Raw genomic sequence first — 17025 nt, forward strand, 5'->3', positions numbered from 1 at the left:
CCTGTGGTGGCTGTGGAGGGTGGGAGGGGGTTGATAACACCCACAGACCAATAAAAATCCCTCTCCTTTGCCCAAATCCGAGGCCATCCTCCCTGGAGCTGTGCTGGCTGGGCACAGCTTTGCTGTGTGACAGGGAGACAAACGTGGCTGCAGCCAAAGAGCTGGTTAATAAATAACACGCTTTCCTAAATTCTGGGATTTGGAAATGTCTGAAGGTCCCATTAATGAACATCCAGCTGGGAAGGGTGTGAAAATCAGAATTTTTACCCGATTTGGGAGCTGCTCTCACTGACAGTTGGGAGTGGGACAAGACCACTGGGGAAGGGAAATATTGTCAGTGCTGTCTGAGCAGAAAAACCACTAAATGTTCACAGTTTGGGCAAAGCCAGCGGGATTGAGAGTTTGGGGAGGTCAAGAGAGGAAAACAGGGATTGGGAGTGGGTTTTGCCTTATGCTAAATATTGAGAGAGAAGAAGATCCAGCTGCAACAGGTCAATGGTTTTAAAAGACTGAGAAACTGGCAGAACTGAAAAAAGAAACAATGGGAATGGTCTGAGGTGTGAGGAAAAGGGGATTTGTGAGGGAGTTGGAGCTCGGAGGTCCTTCAGCTCCTGTGAAAGGGGAGGAAAAGGGATTTCCGTGAGCACTTCCGTAAGGAAATGCAATAAATCACTCCCAGAGCAGCAGAGAGTGTCAGAGCTCAGTTAACATGAGAAAAGGCAGCCAGGCAGCCGTGGAGTGAAAAGGTGGATGGATCAAATGGGATTTGATTCGCTGGGAATGGTCAGAGCAGGCAGTGGGGGAAGAGGTGAATCATCCCTTGCCACGGGGAAAGCTGATGGAGAGCACAGAAAGGGCCTCAGATTCCCCTCAGTCCTCCTGGTTTTGTGGGCACTGCTGGACCATGGCCAAGACTCCAGGCCAGGAGCTGCTCCGTGTCCCTGGGATTGGGCAGGAATGTCCACCCCAGAGCCTCCTGATGCCCACCTCCAAACAGTATTTTATTAAAAAAACCCCTCACATTTCGACCTCCTAAGGCATTTTTATTGAAAAAAACCCCACAAAATTACCCTCAAACCATTTTTTATTTTAAAAACCCATCTAAACCCCCTTAACTTACATTTTAATAAAAAATTTAACCATTTCAACCTTCCTGAGCCGCCTTTTGTTCAAAAAAACCCATCTCAACCCCCCCGAGACGTATTTTATTAATAAGATAAAAATCTCATGCTTTCAGTGCCTGTTCCCCATATCTGGGATCATTTTTGCCTCAAGACCGCGCGATTCCAGCGCCGAGGGAGATTTAACGAGGGGGAAAAAACACGGTGGGAGGTTTTCCAAGGAATTCTGTGCCGAGCTTTTTCAGCCTGTGACTTCACTGCGGGGCCGTGTCCGAGTGTCGGTGCTGGCAGCGCTCCCGGCCAGGCCGAGGAGGGTGGGAATTATCTCATTGACTGTAAATATCTGCCGGGAGCCTCTGTCCCGGCACAGCTCCCTCGGAGTGGGAGAGCTGCAGCCCCAGGGATGCTCCCGCTGCCCTAATTTAGGCATTTCTGCAGGATGGGATGAATCACGGCCCTGGAAGCGGCGGTTTCTCCGCGGTGACTCTGCGGGGAGTGGGGTGGACGTGGCCGTGTCCCTGCAGGGCTCATCCAGCTCATCCAGAGGGATGGACACTGACCTCAGCCCCTGCATCAGGGCCAGAGGCAGCGCGGGTTAAATAGAACCTGACGCTGCTGCCGGGAGCCCGTAAACCGGGATTTGGGGCCTGGGAGACATTCCCTGCCGATGGGATCACACCTTGTGCAAGGGAGCCTTGCACACCAGGCCGAGGGGTATTTATAGCCCGGCCTGTCACTTGGGACGCGGAGCCCTGGGCTATTTTGGGATTGATGTGGTCATGGCTTGGGGCACGTCTGACCTGCATGGAGAGAGGGGCTGGAGTGTGTCCAGGGAAGGGAAGGGAGCTGGGGAAGGGTCTGGAGCCCCAGGAGGGGCTGAGGGAGCTGGGGAAGGGTCTGGAGCCCCAGGAGGGGCTAAGGGAGCTGGGGAAGGGTCTGGAGCCCCGGGAGGGGCTGAGGGAGCTGGGAAGGGTCTGGAGCCCCGGGAGGGGCTGAGGGAGCTGGGGAAGGGTCTGGAGCCCCAGGAGGGGCTGAGGGAGCTGGGGAAGGGTCTGGAGCCCCAGGAGGGGCTAAGGGAGCTGGGGAAGGGTCTGGAGCCCCGGGAGGGGCTGAGGGAGCTGGGAAGGGGCTGAGCCTGGAGAAAAGGAGGCTCAGGGGGGACCTTGTGGCTCTGCACAAGTCCCTGCCAGGAGGGGACAGCCGGGGGGGATTTGGGATCTGCTCCCAGGGAACAGGGACAGGAGAAAAGGGAACGGCCTCAGGCTGGGCTGGGGAGGCTCAGGGTGGACAGCAGCAGGAATTTCCCCATGGAAAGGGTGATAAGGCCTTGGCCACTTCAACTTTCTTGAAGTTTGAGATATTTCAATTCTGTCTCTCCAGATCTTTCTGGATAAACTGCTCAGCTGACTTGGATAAACACCTCAGGACAATGGGAATGGCTGGAGCTGTTCCAGGGGAGGGTTAGGCTGTAAATCAGGGAAAGGTTTTCCCCCAGAAGGTGCTGGGACTGCCCAGGGCATGGTCCCGGCCCCAAGGCTGCCAGAGCTACAGGAGGTTTGGACAACTCTCCCAGGGATGCCCAGGGTGGGATTGTCGTGATAGAAAAGATGAGTGTTAATGTCTTTACAAACAATTATGGGTGAGGGTATGGATGTTAACATCTTTGAAATGGGTCCAAATGCTTGTACCAACTTCAGGCAGCAGGTTTGTCACTGAGCCCAGTCAGCTCTGAGTCCCGAAACAGACACAGCACTGCACAATCCTGAATTTTGGGGCAAAATGGGAGGTTCAAGGGGGAATATGTGGTAGATGAGTGGGGGGGGGGCTCCACCTTCCTGGTACCTCACCCAATGGGGAAAGGAAGGGAGTTTGGGACAAAAGGGGCTGTGCCCTCCGAAACTCTGAGACAGAAAATCTAAACGGGTCTGTGGTCTGGTGGGTACAGTTCCTTTGTTCAAATAAAGCTGCTCCTTGGTCTCCTTTGCGGATGGTGCTTTTCACAGTGGGATTTTCCAGCCGGCAGCTGGAGTGTGATCCCTGCGGGTCCAGCTCAGGGGAGTCTGTCAGTGGGCACGTGTAACTGATTCTGCGGGACTGGGGTGGCCAGAGGTGACCAGGGGTGACCAGGGAGTGACCAGGAGTGACCAGGGGTGGCCAAGAATGACCAGGAGTGGCCAGGGGTGACCAGGGATGGCCAGGGGGTGACCAGGGAGTGACCAGGGAGTGACCGGGGGTGACCAGGAGTGGCCAGGGGTGACCAGGAGTGGCCAGGAGGTGACCGGGGGTGGCCAGGGAGTGACCAGGGGGTGACCGGGAGTGACCAGGAGTGGACACACCGCCCCAGCCCGGCCTCGGCTTTCCCGCCTTTTCCACGCACGTGACTCTGCCCGTCCCGCAGGCGCATGCGCAGTGCGGCGCGGAGCGCCCCGGTGGGAGGGGCCGGCGGCCGGCGCGCGCCTGAGGACGTGGCGCTTTCCAGCCAATCAGCGCCCGCGTCCCCGGCAGGGTGGGCGGGGCCGGAGGGAGAGGGGCCGGGGGAGGGCGCGGGGGGCGGGGCGCGAGGCGGGGGCGGGCAGAGGGGCGGAGTGGCGGCAGCAGAGACCAATCGGAACGCGGAGCGGCGCGGAGGAGGAGGCGCGGCCGGCCCGTGATTGGCGGGCGGGCAGGGCGCGCGGGGGGCCGTGCGGCGTGGCGCGGCGCCGACTTCCGGTGCGCGGAGCGGCGGCGGCAGCGGCGGCGGCGGTGGGGACGGTGAGGGACGGGACGGGACCGGGATGGGCAGCGGGGCCGGGGCCGGGGCTCGGGGCCCGGAGAAGCGACGGGAGCGGCTCTGCGGGGCCGCTGCGGTGCGGCGGGAACGCGGCGGCGGCGGCAGCGCCGGGCCCGGTCTCCATGGGAACGGGCGGGAGTGGCGGCGCCGCCGCGTCCGCGGGTCCTGCGGCCCGTCCCGCCGCGCGGTGCTGAGTCCCGGGGCCGCCCCTGCACCGGGCCCGGGGCGGGTGGGCTGGGCCAGCGGGGATCCATCGGCTCCCCCGGGGGGGATAACGGGATAACGGGCTGTGGGACCCCCGGGACACCGGGATAAGGGGATGTGATACTCCCGGGACACCGGGATAAGGGGATGTGAGACCCCCGAGATAACGGGCTGTAGGACCCCAGGATAAGGGGATGTGCCCCTGCGGTGGCACCATGGGGTCCCAGTTAATTGTTCCGTGGCTGCTCCACTGAGATCAATCCCATAAAAACCCAAAACAGAGGTTGATTCCCCAAACTGAACAAATTGTGTTGCCTGTGGGGGGGTTTTATGGGATCCTCTTGGCCTCCCACATGGGAATTGTGTGTCCAGAGGGGCTTCTTCCCATCAGTTTCCTCTAAATGTCACCGCAGTCCCAAGCCTAGTGCGGGATTCCGAGTTCCTCTGTCAGTATCCTGGCAAACCCAATGGGGATTCTGGGTTTCTCCATCAATATTACAGCAAGTAAAATTGGAATCTTGGAATCCCAAGTTCCTCCATCAACAGCCCATCAAACCCGCCCATCAAATCCCAGGTTTCTCCATCAGCATCCTTGGAATCTCAGGGTCCTCCATCAGTATCCCAGCTAGCCCTGCTGGAATCTTGAGCTCCTCCCCAGCTGAGGGTTTGGACCCCCATTCTGACCTCCACATCTCCCCGCCGCTGCTCCCTGTTCCCAAATTCCCTGCAGTTCACCACGAGGCCCCTTTATTTGGGAGAAGAGGGATGTGCTGCCAGTGTCCTGTGCTGGGAGGAGAGGGGCTCTGCTTTTTCCTCAGACTTGGCTCTCCACAGAAAACCCAGGGCCAGCAGGAGCTGCTGGTGCTGCCAGTTTTTTTATGGATAACTGTGGGTTTGGTCTCCCTGAGCACCTTCCCCACAGCAGCTCCTGGCACCCGGCACTGCCCCAATCCAGGGCTGGGGGTTGGATTGTCCCTCTTTAATCACTCCCAAGTGCCTCCCGGGCGCTGTGTGGACACTGGGAGATAAAATCGGGGTGTTTGACCCGTTCCAGGTCACCCTGTGCTCCAGGCTGGGCTGATCCTGGGCAGGACGTGGCCCTGGGATGTGCCCAAGGGAGCAGAGTCAGTTCCTCAGGACAGGGATATCCCGAGCTGCACTTACACCTGGAACTGGCTTTCCCTCCTGGAATGTTTTGTTGTTTTTTTTTTTTTTTTTCTCCCCAGAAACGCTAAAAAAGTGACTTTTACTCCGTATAACCCAAATCCCCTCACCACGCCCCCTCCTCCCGCGGTTCCAGGGAATTGAAATTTGTGGATTTTCTTAATGGCCCGATAAATCCTCATTCACAAAAAAAGGAAGGAAAGGGCTTTTCCGCTTCCTGTCCCCCATGTGCTGCCACCACTGTCTCGGCTTGAGGTGGGAGCAGTCCCAGGTCACTCCTGGTCATTCCTGGGTCACTCCCGGGGCAGAATTCCTTGGTGTGAGTTCAGGTGAAAGGGGAGAACCTTTAAAATCCTTAAGAGATTTTAAATCACAGATTTAAAGAGCTAAGGAATGGGAATATCTGGGTTTGCATCTGTTTAAGAGCTCTGGATGGGCAGGACCTGGATGAATATTTAAAGGGTTAAGGATGGGGAATATCTTAGGTTTAAATTTAGATTAAGGCAATTAGGATGGGGAATATATTGAACTAAATTTGCATTGAAGAGCTCTGGATAGTGAATATCTGGATTAAATTTAGACCGAAAGAATTAAAAATCCTGATTAAAATTTGAGGCTAAATACATCAGGATGACGAGAACCTGGAGTGAAATTGAAAGAGATCAGGATGAGGAGCAGCTGGATTGGGATATGAGTTGGGATCTCGGTGACAAGCACGGGGAACACCTGAGTTTCTGTTGGGATTTAGAGGGATCAGCCTCTGGAATCCTTCCAGGGCCCCCTGGATCCCAGGCTCGTTTGGGTGGTTTGATCAGGCACATCCCAGTCTGGGGGAATTGGGTCGGTGGGGGAGGATTCCAAGGGCCTGGGGAGGGGATGGTGGGAGGAGGGAGAGCAGAGGGGGCGTGTGCTGCACGTCCCTCACATTCCTCCCATCTGGATCCACTTCCTTCCCTCCCGCCAGGACCCCTTTCCCCACCCCCAGATCCCTTCCCAGCCCTGGCTGCTGCTCTGGGGACTCTGGGATGGGGCCAGGAGCAGCTCTGGGCAAACGGGACGTGTCCCCTGAGCACTGGGGGCTAGAAATTCCCTGTGCCCTCATAATCTGTGTTAATGAATCCCTTCATAATCTGTGTTAATGAGTCCCCGTGCCTTGATAATCTGTGTTAACTAGTCACTGTGCCCTGATAATCTGTGTTAATTAATTCCCGTGCCTTGATAATCCATGTCAGTGAGTCACTTTTGTCCAGATAACCCATATCAGTTCATTACAGTGCCCTGATAATTGGGATCAATCAATCATTTTGCCCGGAGAATATGCAGAAATCAATCATTTTCCCAGATAATTTGCACTTACTAGTAATTTGTGCCCACATAATCTGCACTAAATCTCCATTTTCCCAGATAATGTGCAGAAATTCCCCATTTTTCCCAGACAATCTGCATTAGTTCATCATCTTTGCCCAGACAATCCATATTTATCATTTTATCTAGATCATTTGGATTAATTAATCATTTTTGATCCCATATTATTATTAATGCTTTTCCCCAATAACATGCCTTAATCCCCATTTTTCCCAGATAATGTGCCCTAATCCCCAGTTTTTCCCAGGTAACTGCCCCTAAACCCTTATTCTTTCCAAACAACCTGCACTAATCCCCCATTTTTCCAGGACAACCTGCCCTAATCCACATTTTTCCCAGATATCTGGCCCTAATCCCCATTTTTCCTTGACAACATTCCCTAGTCCTGTCCCTTCCCATTCCAGCCCTGGTGCTGCCCAGTACCTGTCCCATGGCAGTGTCCTTGTCCCAGTGTCCCTGTCCCACAGCAGTGTCCCTGTCCCAGTGTCCCTGTCCCATGGCATGTCCCTGTCCCACAGCATGTCCCTTTCCCAGTGTCCCTGTCCCACAGCGTGTCCCTGTCCCCATGTCCCAGTCCCAGTGTCCCTGTCCCACGGCAGTGTCCCTGTCCCATGGCGTGTCCCTGTCCCAGTGTCCCTGTCCCACGGCATGTCCCTGTCCCAGTGTTCCTATCCCAGTGTCCCTGTCCCATGTCACTGTCCCTGTCCCACAGCAGTGTCCCTGTCCCAGTGTCCCTGTCCCATAGCAGTGTCCCATGGTGGTGTCCCTGTCCCACGGCATGTCCCTGTCCCACAGCGTGTCCCTGTCCCATGGCACTGTCCCACAGCATGTCCCTGTCCCACAGCAGCGTCCCTGTGCTGGTATCCTTGTCCAGTGGCAGTGTCCCTGTCCCACAGCACTGTCCCTGTCCTGATGTCCCTGTCCCACACGTGTCCCTGTCCCCGCAGGCCCGGCACGATGCGGTTCCCGCGGCTCCTGCTGTGCCTGGGTGTGTGGGCGCTGTGCGGCTCGGCCAAGCCCACGGAGCGCAAGGAGCGCGTGGTGCGCGAGGCCCCGCTCAGCACCCGCGAGCACGACGACGCCCAGAGCTTCGACTACGACCACGACGCCTTCCTGGGCGCCGACGAGGCCAAGAGCTTCGACCAGCTCACCCCCGAGGAGAGCAAGGAGCGCCTGGGGTAAGGACTTCCCTCCTCACCCTTCCTGGAGCGGGAATGCCGTGACCACCCGCCGTGTGCGCCGCTCCCCCTGTGGGAGGCCCCTCTCCCGGTCTAGGAATTCACTGCCCAGCTCCAGGCATTCCCCAGAATTCACTGCCCAGCTCTAGGCATTCCCCAAAATTCACTGCCCAGCTCCAGGCATTCCCCAAAAAGCCACCCGGAGCCAGTTCCAGTGCCACGCATTCCCCAAATCGCCAGGGCAGACAGTGGGGGTCTGCACTGTGCCGTGCTCGCTCCGTGTTCTCTGGGTGCTCCTGGAGCCCCTGGGATTGCTGGTATTTCTCAGCTGGAAGGAGTTGGGAAAACAGGGCTGGTATGGAGATTCCCCCTCCAGCGTCTCTGCTGGGACCCCAGGATGTGCTGTGCCTCCCCTCAGATCCAGGATGGCTGGGACTGTCCTGAGCTGTGGCCGTGTCTCCCCTGGGGCTGTGGCCGTGCCTGCCCTGGGATGTGGCCGTATCTCCCCTGGGATGTGGCAGTGCTTCCCCTGGGGATGTGGCAGTGTCTCCCCTGAGATGTGGCTGTGCCTCCCCGGGCTGTGTCTGTGGCTGTGTCTCCCCAGCGTGTCCCTGGGATGTTCCTGGCGCACTTTGGGCCGGGTGCCCCCGCAGCAGCTGCTGCCACAGTTGTTCTGGGGCTCCGGGTGTCTCCAACCTGGGAAGTGCAGCCTCCAGCAGAGACGGGAGGGGGCTGGGAGATGGAGGCTCCCTGGGGAGCTCAGGACACTTCTCAGGATGCTGGGCTCCAATCACCTTGGAAATGGTTGCCTTCAGCTGGGTTTTCATGGAATGGGTTGGGTGGGAAGGGCCTCAAAGCCCCTCCAGGGCCACCCCTGCCATGGCAGGGACACCTCCCACTGTCCCCAGCCCAGCCCCAGTGTCCAGCCTGGCCTTTGGCACTGCCAGGGATCCAGGGGCAGCCACAGCTGTGCCAGGGCCTGCCCACCCTTCCAGCCAGGAATTCCTTCCCAATATCCTGCCCAAATCTCTCCTTTTTTTAGTCAGACTCAATTTTTTCAGCCAAGCGTCCCAACCTTGCTGCTGCTGGAGCAGCACCTACCACAGCCCACGGTGGATTTTGGGCTGGTTTTTGGGAATGGTGCTCTCTGATGGGAAGGAAAAGCTCAACTACACATGTGGGTGCTGGGGAAACTTCCAGAGTGAGCCAATTCCCCCAGATGCAGTGGGATGTGCAGGGCAGGGGATGCCAAATTTTATCCATCCTTAGGGATCATCAGGCCCCCAGAGGGAAGGAGGTGCTGGAGGGGAATTCCTCCCTCCAGGGACAATTTAAATTGGAAAACTCATGATCCCTTGGAGCCAGGCTCTGGTCTCTCCATGAACTCCAAAATACAGGATCCAGGAGGCTTTTTGCCTCCTGGCAAAACGGGAGCGAACTCCTCGATGCCTCTGGAGCAGCGTCAGATTCCGGGGGAAGCTGGGCCTCCCCCGGGCTGTGTCCGGATCCCAGGGCTCCCATCCCAGGGCTCGGTCACGGCTCAATCCCATTGTTCTGCCGCGTTACCGCCGGGGCTGCCTTTCCATATCGCGGGTTTATCCGCAGGGGCCAATTCCTGCTGCCATCGTCATCCTGAGCTGCTGGAATTGCTTTGACAAACTCGGTGTTTGCTGCAGGACAGGGCCCCTTTTTCTGCTCCAGAGAGCTCCGGCTCAGGCTTCCCAAGCCCCAGCTCCCCTCGCTGCCCTTGGGACCGGGAGCAGTGCCCGGATGGACCCGCCGTGTCCCAGCCCCAGTGTCCATCCCTGGCTGGGCACACCGATCCCCTTGGAGCAGGGAGTGGGAACAGAGAGCAGCTGCCAGCCCTTCCCAACATCTGCTGCCCTGGCTGGCAGCGGGGCAGGACGGGGGGTTTGGGAAAGTGTCAGGGTTTGGTGGCTCCTGCCCTGGGAAAGCAGCCGGGAGCAGCTGGCCCTGGGCATGGGACCAGCCTGGGGAGGCGGTTTGGGAGCTTCCTGAGTGCCCGGAGAGGGTTTGACTTCCCTGGGAAGCTGTTCCCTGATTAACCCCTTAGAAACTGTCCTGGAAAAACTGCCTCAGCCACGAACCCCTGCAGGCTCCTCCATTCCAGGGATTTTCCTTTCCTTTGCCAGTGGTTTACCTTCTTGGAAGAGGGAAACATGGATTTTTTTTTCCCTGAAATAGGAAAGATTTGATTTATTTCTGGTTTATATATTCATATATTTACATGGACAAATGTTTAATGCTCACGTGATGCTTTACATAATTCTATGTAGAGTTTTTAGTATTGATTGACTGGGCATATATTTATATGGAAAATTCTGAATATTTATATGACATTTTGCATATTTCTGTGTTAGATCAGGAATATTGGAATATTTGATCAGGAATATCAACTTTGCACATTGATATATAAAATTCTGAAATATTCCTATTATATTTTACATATTTTTTTCATAACTTTGGGCACTATTGATGAGCTTTTAAAAATATTTACATATTTATTTTATATGTTTCTCTATAAAATCACTCAGGTCTCCAAGCCCTGCCCACTGCCCCCACTCTGGCACCTCAGTGTTGGAACTAAATTCCACATTTTTCCCCTTTTTCTTCCAGTCTCTCTCCAGCTTCTCATTGCCAGGAACATGCTTTGTTGCACAGAGGAATTCCTGATTTTCCAATGCACTTTTGACTCTCCAATGCAATTCTGAAACACAGAAACCTGGGTGTGATCACGGGTGGCTCTGGCGTCCGGGTTTCCCTTTACGTCAATATTTTTGGAATTCATAGTCCTAGTGATGATCTAAAATTTAAAAATTCCGTGTTTTCCACCTGTCTTCTAAAATTCCTCAAATACCTGGGCTGGAGATCAGGATTCCTGAACTGTTTTCCGTTAAACCTTCATGTTAAAGGAAAAAAACCAGGATCCTCCTTCACCAGACAAAGGATTTTGGGAGCGTTAAATCCCTGATTTTCATCCGAGGAGCCCAAAACCTCCCCAGCGCGGAGCTGCGTGTGCTCCAAGAGCGAGCGGTGCGGATCAAACAGCCCCCACCCCCCGGCTCCATCTGCCCCTGGATCCTGCATTCCTGCCGGCCTTTCCTACAGCTGCTGCTAAAAATAACAGAGGCACGCGGCGCTCGGCGCTGGGGCCGCGGCTCCGATTGCTCCCCCGGGCAGGGCAGCGGGTGGGACGGGCACCGGGGCTGCTCCAGGGCTGCTCCAGGCTGGGCTGCTGCTCCAGGGCCACTCTGCTGCTCCAGGGCTGCTCCAGGGCTGCTCCAGGGGTGCTTTAGGCTGGGCTTCTGCTCCAGGGCTGCTCCAGGGGTGTTCCTGGGCTGCTGCTCCAGGGCTGCTCCAGGGCTGCTCTGCTGCTCCAGGGCTGCTCCAGCCTGGACTCCTGCTCCAGGGCTGCTCCGCTGCTCCGGGGCTGCTCCAGGGTTGCTCCAGGCTGGGCTGCTGCTCCAGGGCCACTCTGCTGCTCCAGGGCTGCTCCAGACTGCTCTGTTGCTCCAGGGCCACTCTGTTGCTCCAGGCTGGGCTGCTCCAAGCTGGGCTGCTCCAGGGCTGCTCTGCTGCTCCAGGCTGGGCTGCTCTGCTTCTCCAGGGCTGCTCTATTACTCCAGGCTGGGCTGCTCTGCTGCTCCAGGGCCGCTCTGCTCCGCTGGGCTTGGGCGGCTCCGGCTCCTCCTGCAGAGCCAAACTTCCTGGGTTCAGCAGAAATGTGTGTCCGTGCTCCTCGCCCGGCGCCGTCAAGGCGGGAGGACACACAGATGGAGCTTTCCTAAGATGTAACAGGAAAGATTTTCCCCTAAAATTCATGATTCCTGAAGGAACCCAAACCTGGGTGGTTGAAGAATGGCCAAGCTGGTGATTTTCATGTCTGAAAACCAGTGTTTTCTGTGTCCAGAGTTTTGGCAGCTGACTTCGCTTTTCGGCAGCTAACACAAATGTTAGTTTTAAAGATAAACTTCAACTAGTTGGATTTGCACATTCCATAACCACCTCAGCTTTCTCCTGGCATCACCAGGAGAGGCAGAGCCGATATTCCCATTTTTAATATAAATTTGGGTCCATGCTCATTACCTGGCACCATCTTGGTCAAAGGACACGTGGGTGGGTTTTTCCCAGGTGCTTAAAAGGAAGGTTTTCCCCTAAAACTCATAATTTCTGAAGAAAATTAAAAAACCTGAGTGGTCCAAAAGTGATTTTCATGTCTGAGCTGAAGTTTTGGCAGCTGAATCACACATTGTTTTTAAGGATAAACTCTCCAAATGGTTGAATTCTCAAATTCTGTAATGACCTCGACTTGCCCCCTCTGCCCCTTCCCATTCCCTCTCTGCTAACCCCTCATTTTTTTTTCAACTTTCTCTGGATTTCTCTGTGTTTCCCACAGGAAGATTGTAGGAAAAATAGATGAGGATGGAGACGGGTTCGTGACAGTGGAGGAGCTCAAGGCCTGGATCAAGTTTGCCCAAAAGCGCTGGATTTACGAGGACGTGGAGCGCCAGTGGAAGGGCCACGACCTCAATGAGGACGGGCTTGTTTCCTGGGAGGAGTATAAAAATGCCACCTATGGATATATCCTGGGTAGGTCCTGGCTCTTGGGATCAACTTTTTCCTGGAGCCAGTGTTTGGGATGTCCTGCTGTGCCTTGGGTCACTGAGGGTCGGTGGGATGGACGCGGATCGGGATGGGGTTGTGGTGGAGGGGGAGTTTGGGGCCTGCATGAAGGAGGAAATCCGTGGTTGAGAGTGTGGAGTGGCGGTGGGCTGGCGTTTGGCTGGCCCAAGATGGGTTTGTCCCCTGGGATAAGCACAGGAATATGATCTCGGGCATGGCCTTGGTATATGTGGGGCCAGCTGGAGCAGGTGTCCCCAAGATGTTACACTTTAAAACCTCCAAAACTCTCCAAATCGACCTCCTGATGGCATTAACAAAGAGAAATCCAAGGAAAAGAACCAAAATACATGGAAATCTCCCCAAGGGGATGTTTACACCACCCCCGTTTCTCCTCTGCAGCCACACTTGGGTGTTATTAATGTCCCCGGTGACAAATGCAGCTCTGGGCTGAGTCTGGGTGATTTTGGGATTAATGGCATGTGGGAATAGGGTTTTCTGGCCCTTAGGAATTCCTGGCTTTTGGGGGACCTACAGGTGGGACCCACTGATCTGGGGTTTTGGAACCACTGTGGTGTGTCCATTGTGTCCCTAAACCCACAAAAACCATTAGCAGAGATTTCAGTCGCTTTCCCTTGTCCTGGGAGCAGAACTTGGGGATTTTGGGGCACGAGCTGGGCCAGCAGTATGGCCTGGGATCAGACATCCCTGGGAGTGAGGGAAGCAACAGCTCTTTTGGGGTTAAAACCTTAAACCCTCGAGCCCTGTGCCAGCTCTGGCCTCCAGCACCGGCCTGAGTGGAGGAGCTGCAGCTCTGGAGTGTCAAATCCACTCTAATTCCCTAAATATTGCCAAAAATAGTCAAACTGCTCCACGGGATGTGCAGAGGGGGAGCTGCTGCACAGGAGGCTCATCCATCTCCCTCGGGATCAGGAACGATCTGGATTTGCTGTGCTGGTGGCCAGGGAAGTCCCTGTGACACCCCCGGGCTGGGGCAGCACTTCCCAAACCTCCCTTTGCCATGGATTTCTGGGGTCTGGGCTAATCTGCCTGTGTAAATCCAGCCTGGAGGGGGGCAGAGAGGCCCTGGGAAGGGTTTGAGCACTCTTTGAGGAGTCTGGGGCAGCATTTAGGACCCGCAGGTGTTGCATAGTGAAAAATACAAACATCCACGAGGAAAAGCCGTAATGAGCAAACCCTGAATTAACGGAACCCCCTTAACGAGCTGAAGGAGAAGTTCCCTCCCGCAGTCAGAGCAGCGTGTGGGGAGTGCCCAGCCCCCGGCACGGCCCATTCCAAAGCTGGAGCAGTGCTGGAGGCCGAGTGAGTGCCCTTGGCAGCCCCGATGGAGCCTCGACTGGTGCTGCTCCCACATACTTGTATCCTTACGGAGCGCCGGGAGGATCCTGCCTCACGCTCTGGCTGCGGCTCCTCTCAGCACGAATTACTTTTCCACAGCTCTTTGCTGCTGAAATGTTGCCCTGTGTTCTCCTCGCTCCCCTCCCTGGCCAGAGTGGGGCTGGAATGCCTCTGGAAGTGCCTCCTGAGTGTTGACCCGTGGCCAAGGGGTGCATGGGGGCCAGGTATCGCCCTCAGCTGCTCTGGAGGGTGCAGAGTGTGGTGTTTTGTCAGCAAAACGAGGTGCTGGGAGCGCTTTTATTAATTAATTACACACCAGGATGAGTCACCGGGTGGCCCCCAGAAGTGTCACGGGGCAGTGTGGGGTTCTGCTGGGGGGAATCCTGGAAGGCAGGGAATATCAACTGGTAAATGTTCAAGATCTTCATCTGAGACTGGAAATTCCTTTTGAAACTCCCTTTAAAATCAGAATATCATCATCATCACCACCACTCCTATTTTTGTTAATTCCTCAATCCCATGGTGGGATCCAAAACCAGGAATGCTTGTCCCAGGAAACAAGATGTTGGGTTGAGTTTATGGCTTTGCTGCCATACTCTGAGCAATACCCCAGCTCTGTCTCCTTCCCCTCCCTGTGCTCCCCCAAACCTCTCCCAGCCCAGGCACCAAGACAGGAAGTGAATTTGGGAGGGTTTAACCCTTTTTATCCACCTGCCCCCCCACCATTCCCCCATCAAACCCATTAATTAGCCCAACAGCAATTAAGAAATTGTCTTTTAATGGTGCTGGTCCCACAGGTTTCCTTGTTTGGGGCTATGCTGCCTCTCAAGGCAAAACCTTGGGAACAGAATGGAGAATTTGGGGTTCATTCTGCCCTAGAGCTGCCTTGAAGTCAAAATCTTTGGATATTTAATGGATGCTCCCCAGAGCTCCCTGATCCCAAACCCCTTAATCCAGGGCTCCCCAATGCCTCCCTTTTGTCCCAGGTAACAGAGCAGGGACACAGGGACTTTTGGACCCTCTTTATTAGATTGGACCCTATTTATTAGATTTATTAGGCTCTGGTTTAACTTAAGCAGAGTGTGGCAGTGTCCCCCAGGATCCCCATTGTCCATGGGCTGCTGGACAGGACAGTGCTGGCCCCGTGTCCCGGAACTCCTGTCCTGCTGTGCCACACGTGCCCCGCCGTCCCACCCTGGCCCTGCCACCGCCCCGGCAGCCAGCGAGATCCCCTTACACATTCCCCTCCCAAAATAGTTCAGGTTGAGCCTCTGGCCGTGCCGGCCAAAGCCCCCGAGCCCTGTCTTTTGGGGCCTCTCCCTGGGAATGTCATGATCCCAGGGCTTCTGCAGCTCCTCCCGGGAGTGAGCCCAGGAGAGAAGTGGTGGCTGCAGTTGAGCTTTCGTTGGCAAAGCGCTGGGAGGTTGTGCTGAGAGGGAGGAAGTTGAGTTGAGGAGTTTGAGGTTGGGTGAGGGATGTTGAGGTTGCATGGAGGAAGTTGAGGACGAGGAGGTTTTGTTCAGGTGGTTGAGCGGAGGAGGTTGAGGTTGAAATTGAGAGGAAGCTGAGGTTCAGTAGAGGAGGCAGAGTTGGAGTTGAGGTTGAATTGAGAACGTTGAGCTGTGTTGAGGTTGTGTTGGTGGTTGCCATGACCCTCGCCCTGCCCTCACTGACCCTGTGCTCCCTCCCAGACGATCCAGACCCTGACGATGGCTTCAACTACAAGCAGATGATGGTGCGGGACGAGCGGCGCTTCAAGATGGCCGATAAGGACGGGGACCTGGCGGCCACCAAGGAGGAGTTCACGGCCTTCCTGCACCCCGAGGAGTACGACTACATGAAGGACATCGTCGTGCAGGTGGGGCCAGCGCAGGGGCGTTTTGGGGAGCTCTGGTGGCGGGGGGTCACTGAGGGGCAGGAATTGCTCTGGGCCCGGCTCATGCCGGTATCTTCTTGCAGGAAACCATGGAGGACATTGACAAGAACGGCGATGGTTTCATTGATCTGGAGGAGTACATTGGTGAGATGCTGGTGCTGCTGCTGCTGCTCCATGTCCCCTCAGTGTCCCCTCAGTGTCCCCGTCCTGTGGGAGCCACTGCCAGCATGTCCTTCCCAGCCCTCCCCGTCACAATGTTCTCTCTCTCAAACTTCCACCTGCCCCCACACCTCCATCGAGGATTTTAGGGTGAAATCATGACCCCGGTGGTGCTTTGGGATGTTGGGGATGGCTTTAGGGAACTCAAGGTTTTGGGTCAGTCCTTGGGATGGGGATGGGGTGGTGGGGCTGATCCTGCTCTCCCCCCAGGTGACATGTACAGCCAGGACGGTGACGCTGATGAGCCCGAGTGGGTGAAGACGGAGCGGGAACAGTTTGTGGAATTCCGGGACAAGAACCGTGATGGGAAGATGGACAAGGAGGAGACCAAGGATTGGATCCTGCCCTCGGACTACGACCATGCCGAGGCTGAGGCCCGGCACCTCGTCTACGAGTCCGACCAGGACAAGGTGGGCCGGCAGCTCCGGGGGGGGTTTTGGGAGCGGGACGGGGGGAGCGGGGAAATAGTGGGACGGTGAAATAGCGGGACAGGGAAATAGCAGGACGGGGAAATAGCAGGACGGGGAAATAGCGGGACAGGGAAATATCGGGACAGGGAAATAGCGGGACAGGGAAATAGCGGGACAGGGAAATAGCGGGACGGGGAAATATCAGGAACAGGGAAATAGTGGGATGTGGCATTCCCTGCAGGACGGGAAGCTGACGCGGGAGGAGATCGTGGACAAGTCAGACCTGTTCGTGGGCAGCCAGGCCACGGACTTCGGGGAGGCGCTGGTGCGGCACGACGAGTTCTAAGCCTGGCACCGACACCTCTCGATGGGCTCCGTCCCTGCCGAGGCCGTTCCTGCGGCGGGGAAACCCCATCCCGGCTCCCGGAGACGGGGCTCGGGAAAGCCACGCTCCCCAGGCACTTGGGGCTCGTCTCGTTGTGGGTTTTCCCCGGATTTTAATGACTTTTGGGTTATTTTTGTATGTTTTGGTTTTACCACGTGTGGAAAAACAGCTCCCCTGGCGCAGGGGCAGCGATGGGGCTGCCCGGGGCTGCGGGGCCCAGGGGCCCCTGGGGGGGAGTGGGGAATTCACAGAGGGATTGGGATTGGGATTGGGATTGCAGTTGGAATAAAAATTAGGATTGGAATTGGAATTAAAGTTGAAATTAAAATTGGA

The 17025-nt window shown here is 56.0% G+C and overlaps 1 protein-coding gene across 1 annotated transcript; it reads left to right on the forward strand.

The window, feature by feature from the left end:
* Positions 1 to 7571: 7571 nt before the first annotated feature.
* On the forward strand, positions 7572 to 17025 carry CALU (calumenin). Its single transcript, XM_083860432.1, has 6 exons — positions 7572 to 7802; positions 12220 to 12413; positions 15494 to 15660; positions 15762 to 15822; positions 16108 to 16307; positions 16549 to 17025. Exons 1-6 carry the CDS (start codon positions 7582 to 7584, stop codon positions 16651 to 16653), a joined length of 948 nt encoding a protein of 315 aa, XP_083716558.1. The 5' UTR covers positions 7572 to 7581; the 3' UTR covers positions 16654 to 17025.

Source organism: Zosterops lateralis (assembly GCF_965231275.1).
Source record: "Zosterops lateralis genome assembly, chromosome: 4".
Classification (NCBI taxonomy): domain Eukaryota; kingdom Metazoa; phylum Chordata; class Aves; order Passeriformes; family Zosteropidae; genus Zosterops; species Zosterops lateralis.

What these genes read in the sequence shown, in the direction of transcription:
- CALU (XM_083860432.1), top strand. Translation starts at nt 7,582, where the DNA reads ATGCGGTTCCCGCGGCTCCTGCTGTGCCTGGGTGTGTGGGCGCTGTGC. An exon ending in TGATCTGGAGGAGTACATTG is followed by an intron (nt 15,823 to 16,107) that starts GTGAGATGCTGG and finishes CTCTCCCCCCAG; the next exon opens with GTGACATGTACAGCCAGGAC. An exon ending in ACGAGTCCGACCAGGACAAG is followed by an intron (nt 16,308 to 16,548) that starts GTGGGCCGGCAG and finishes CATTCCCTGCAG; the next exon opens with GACGGGAAGCTGACGCGGGA.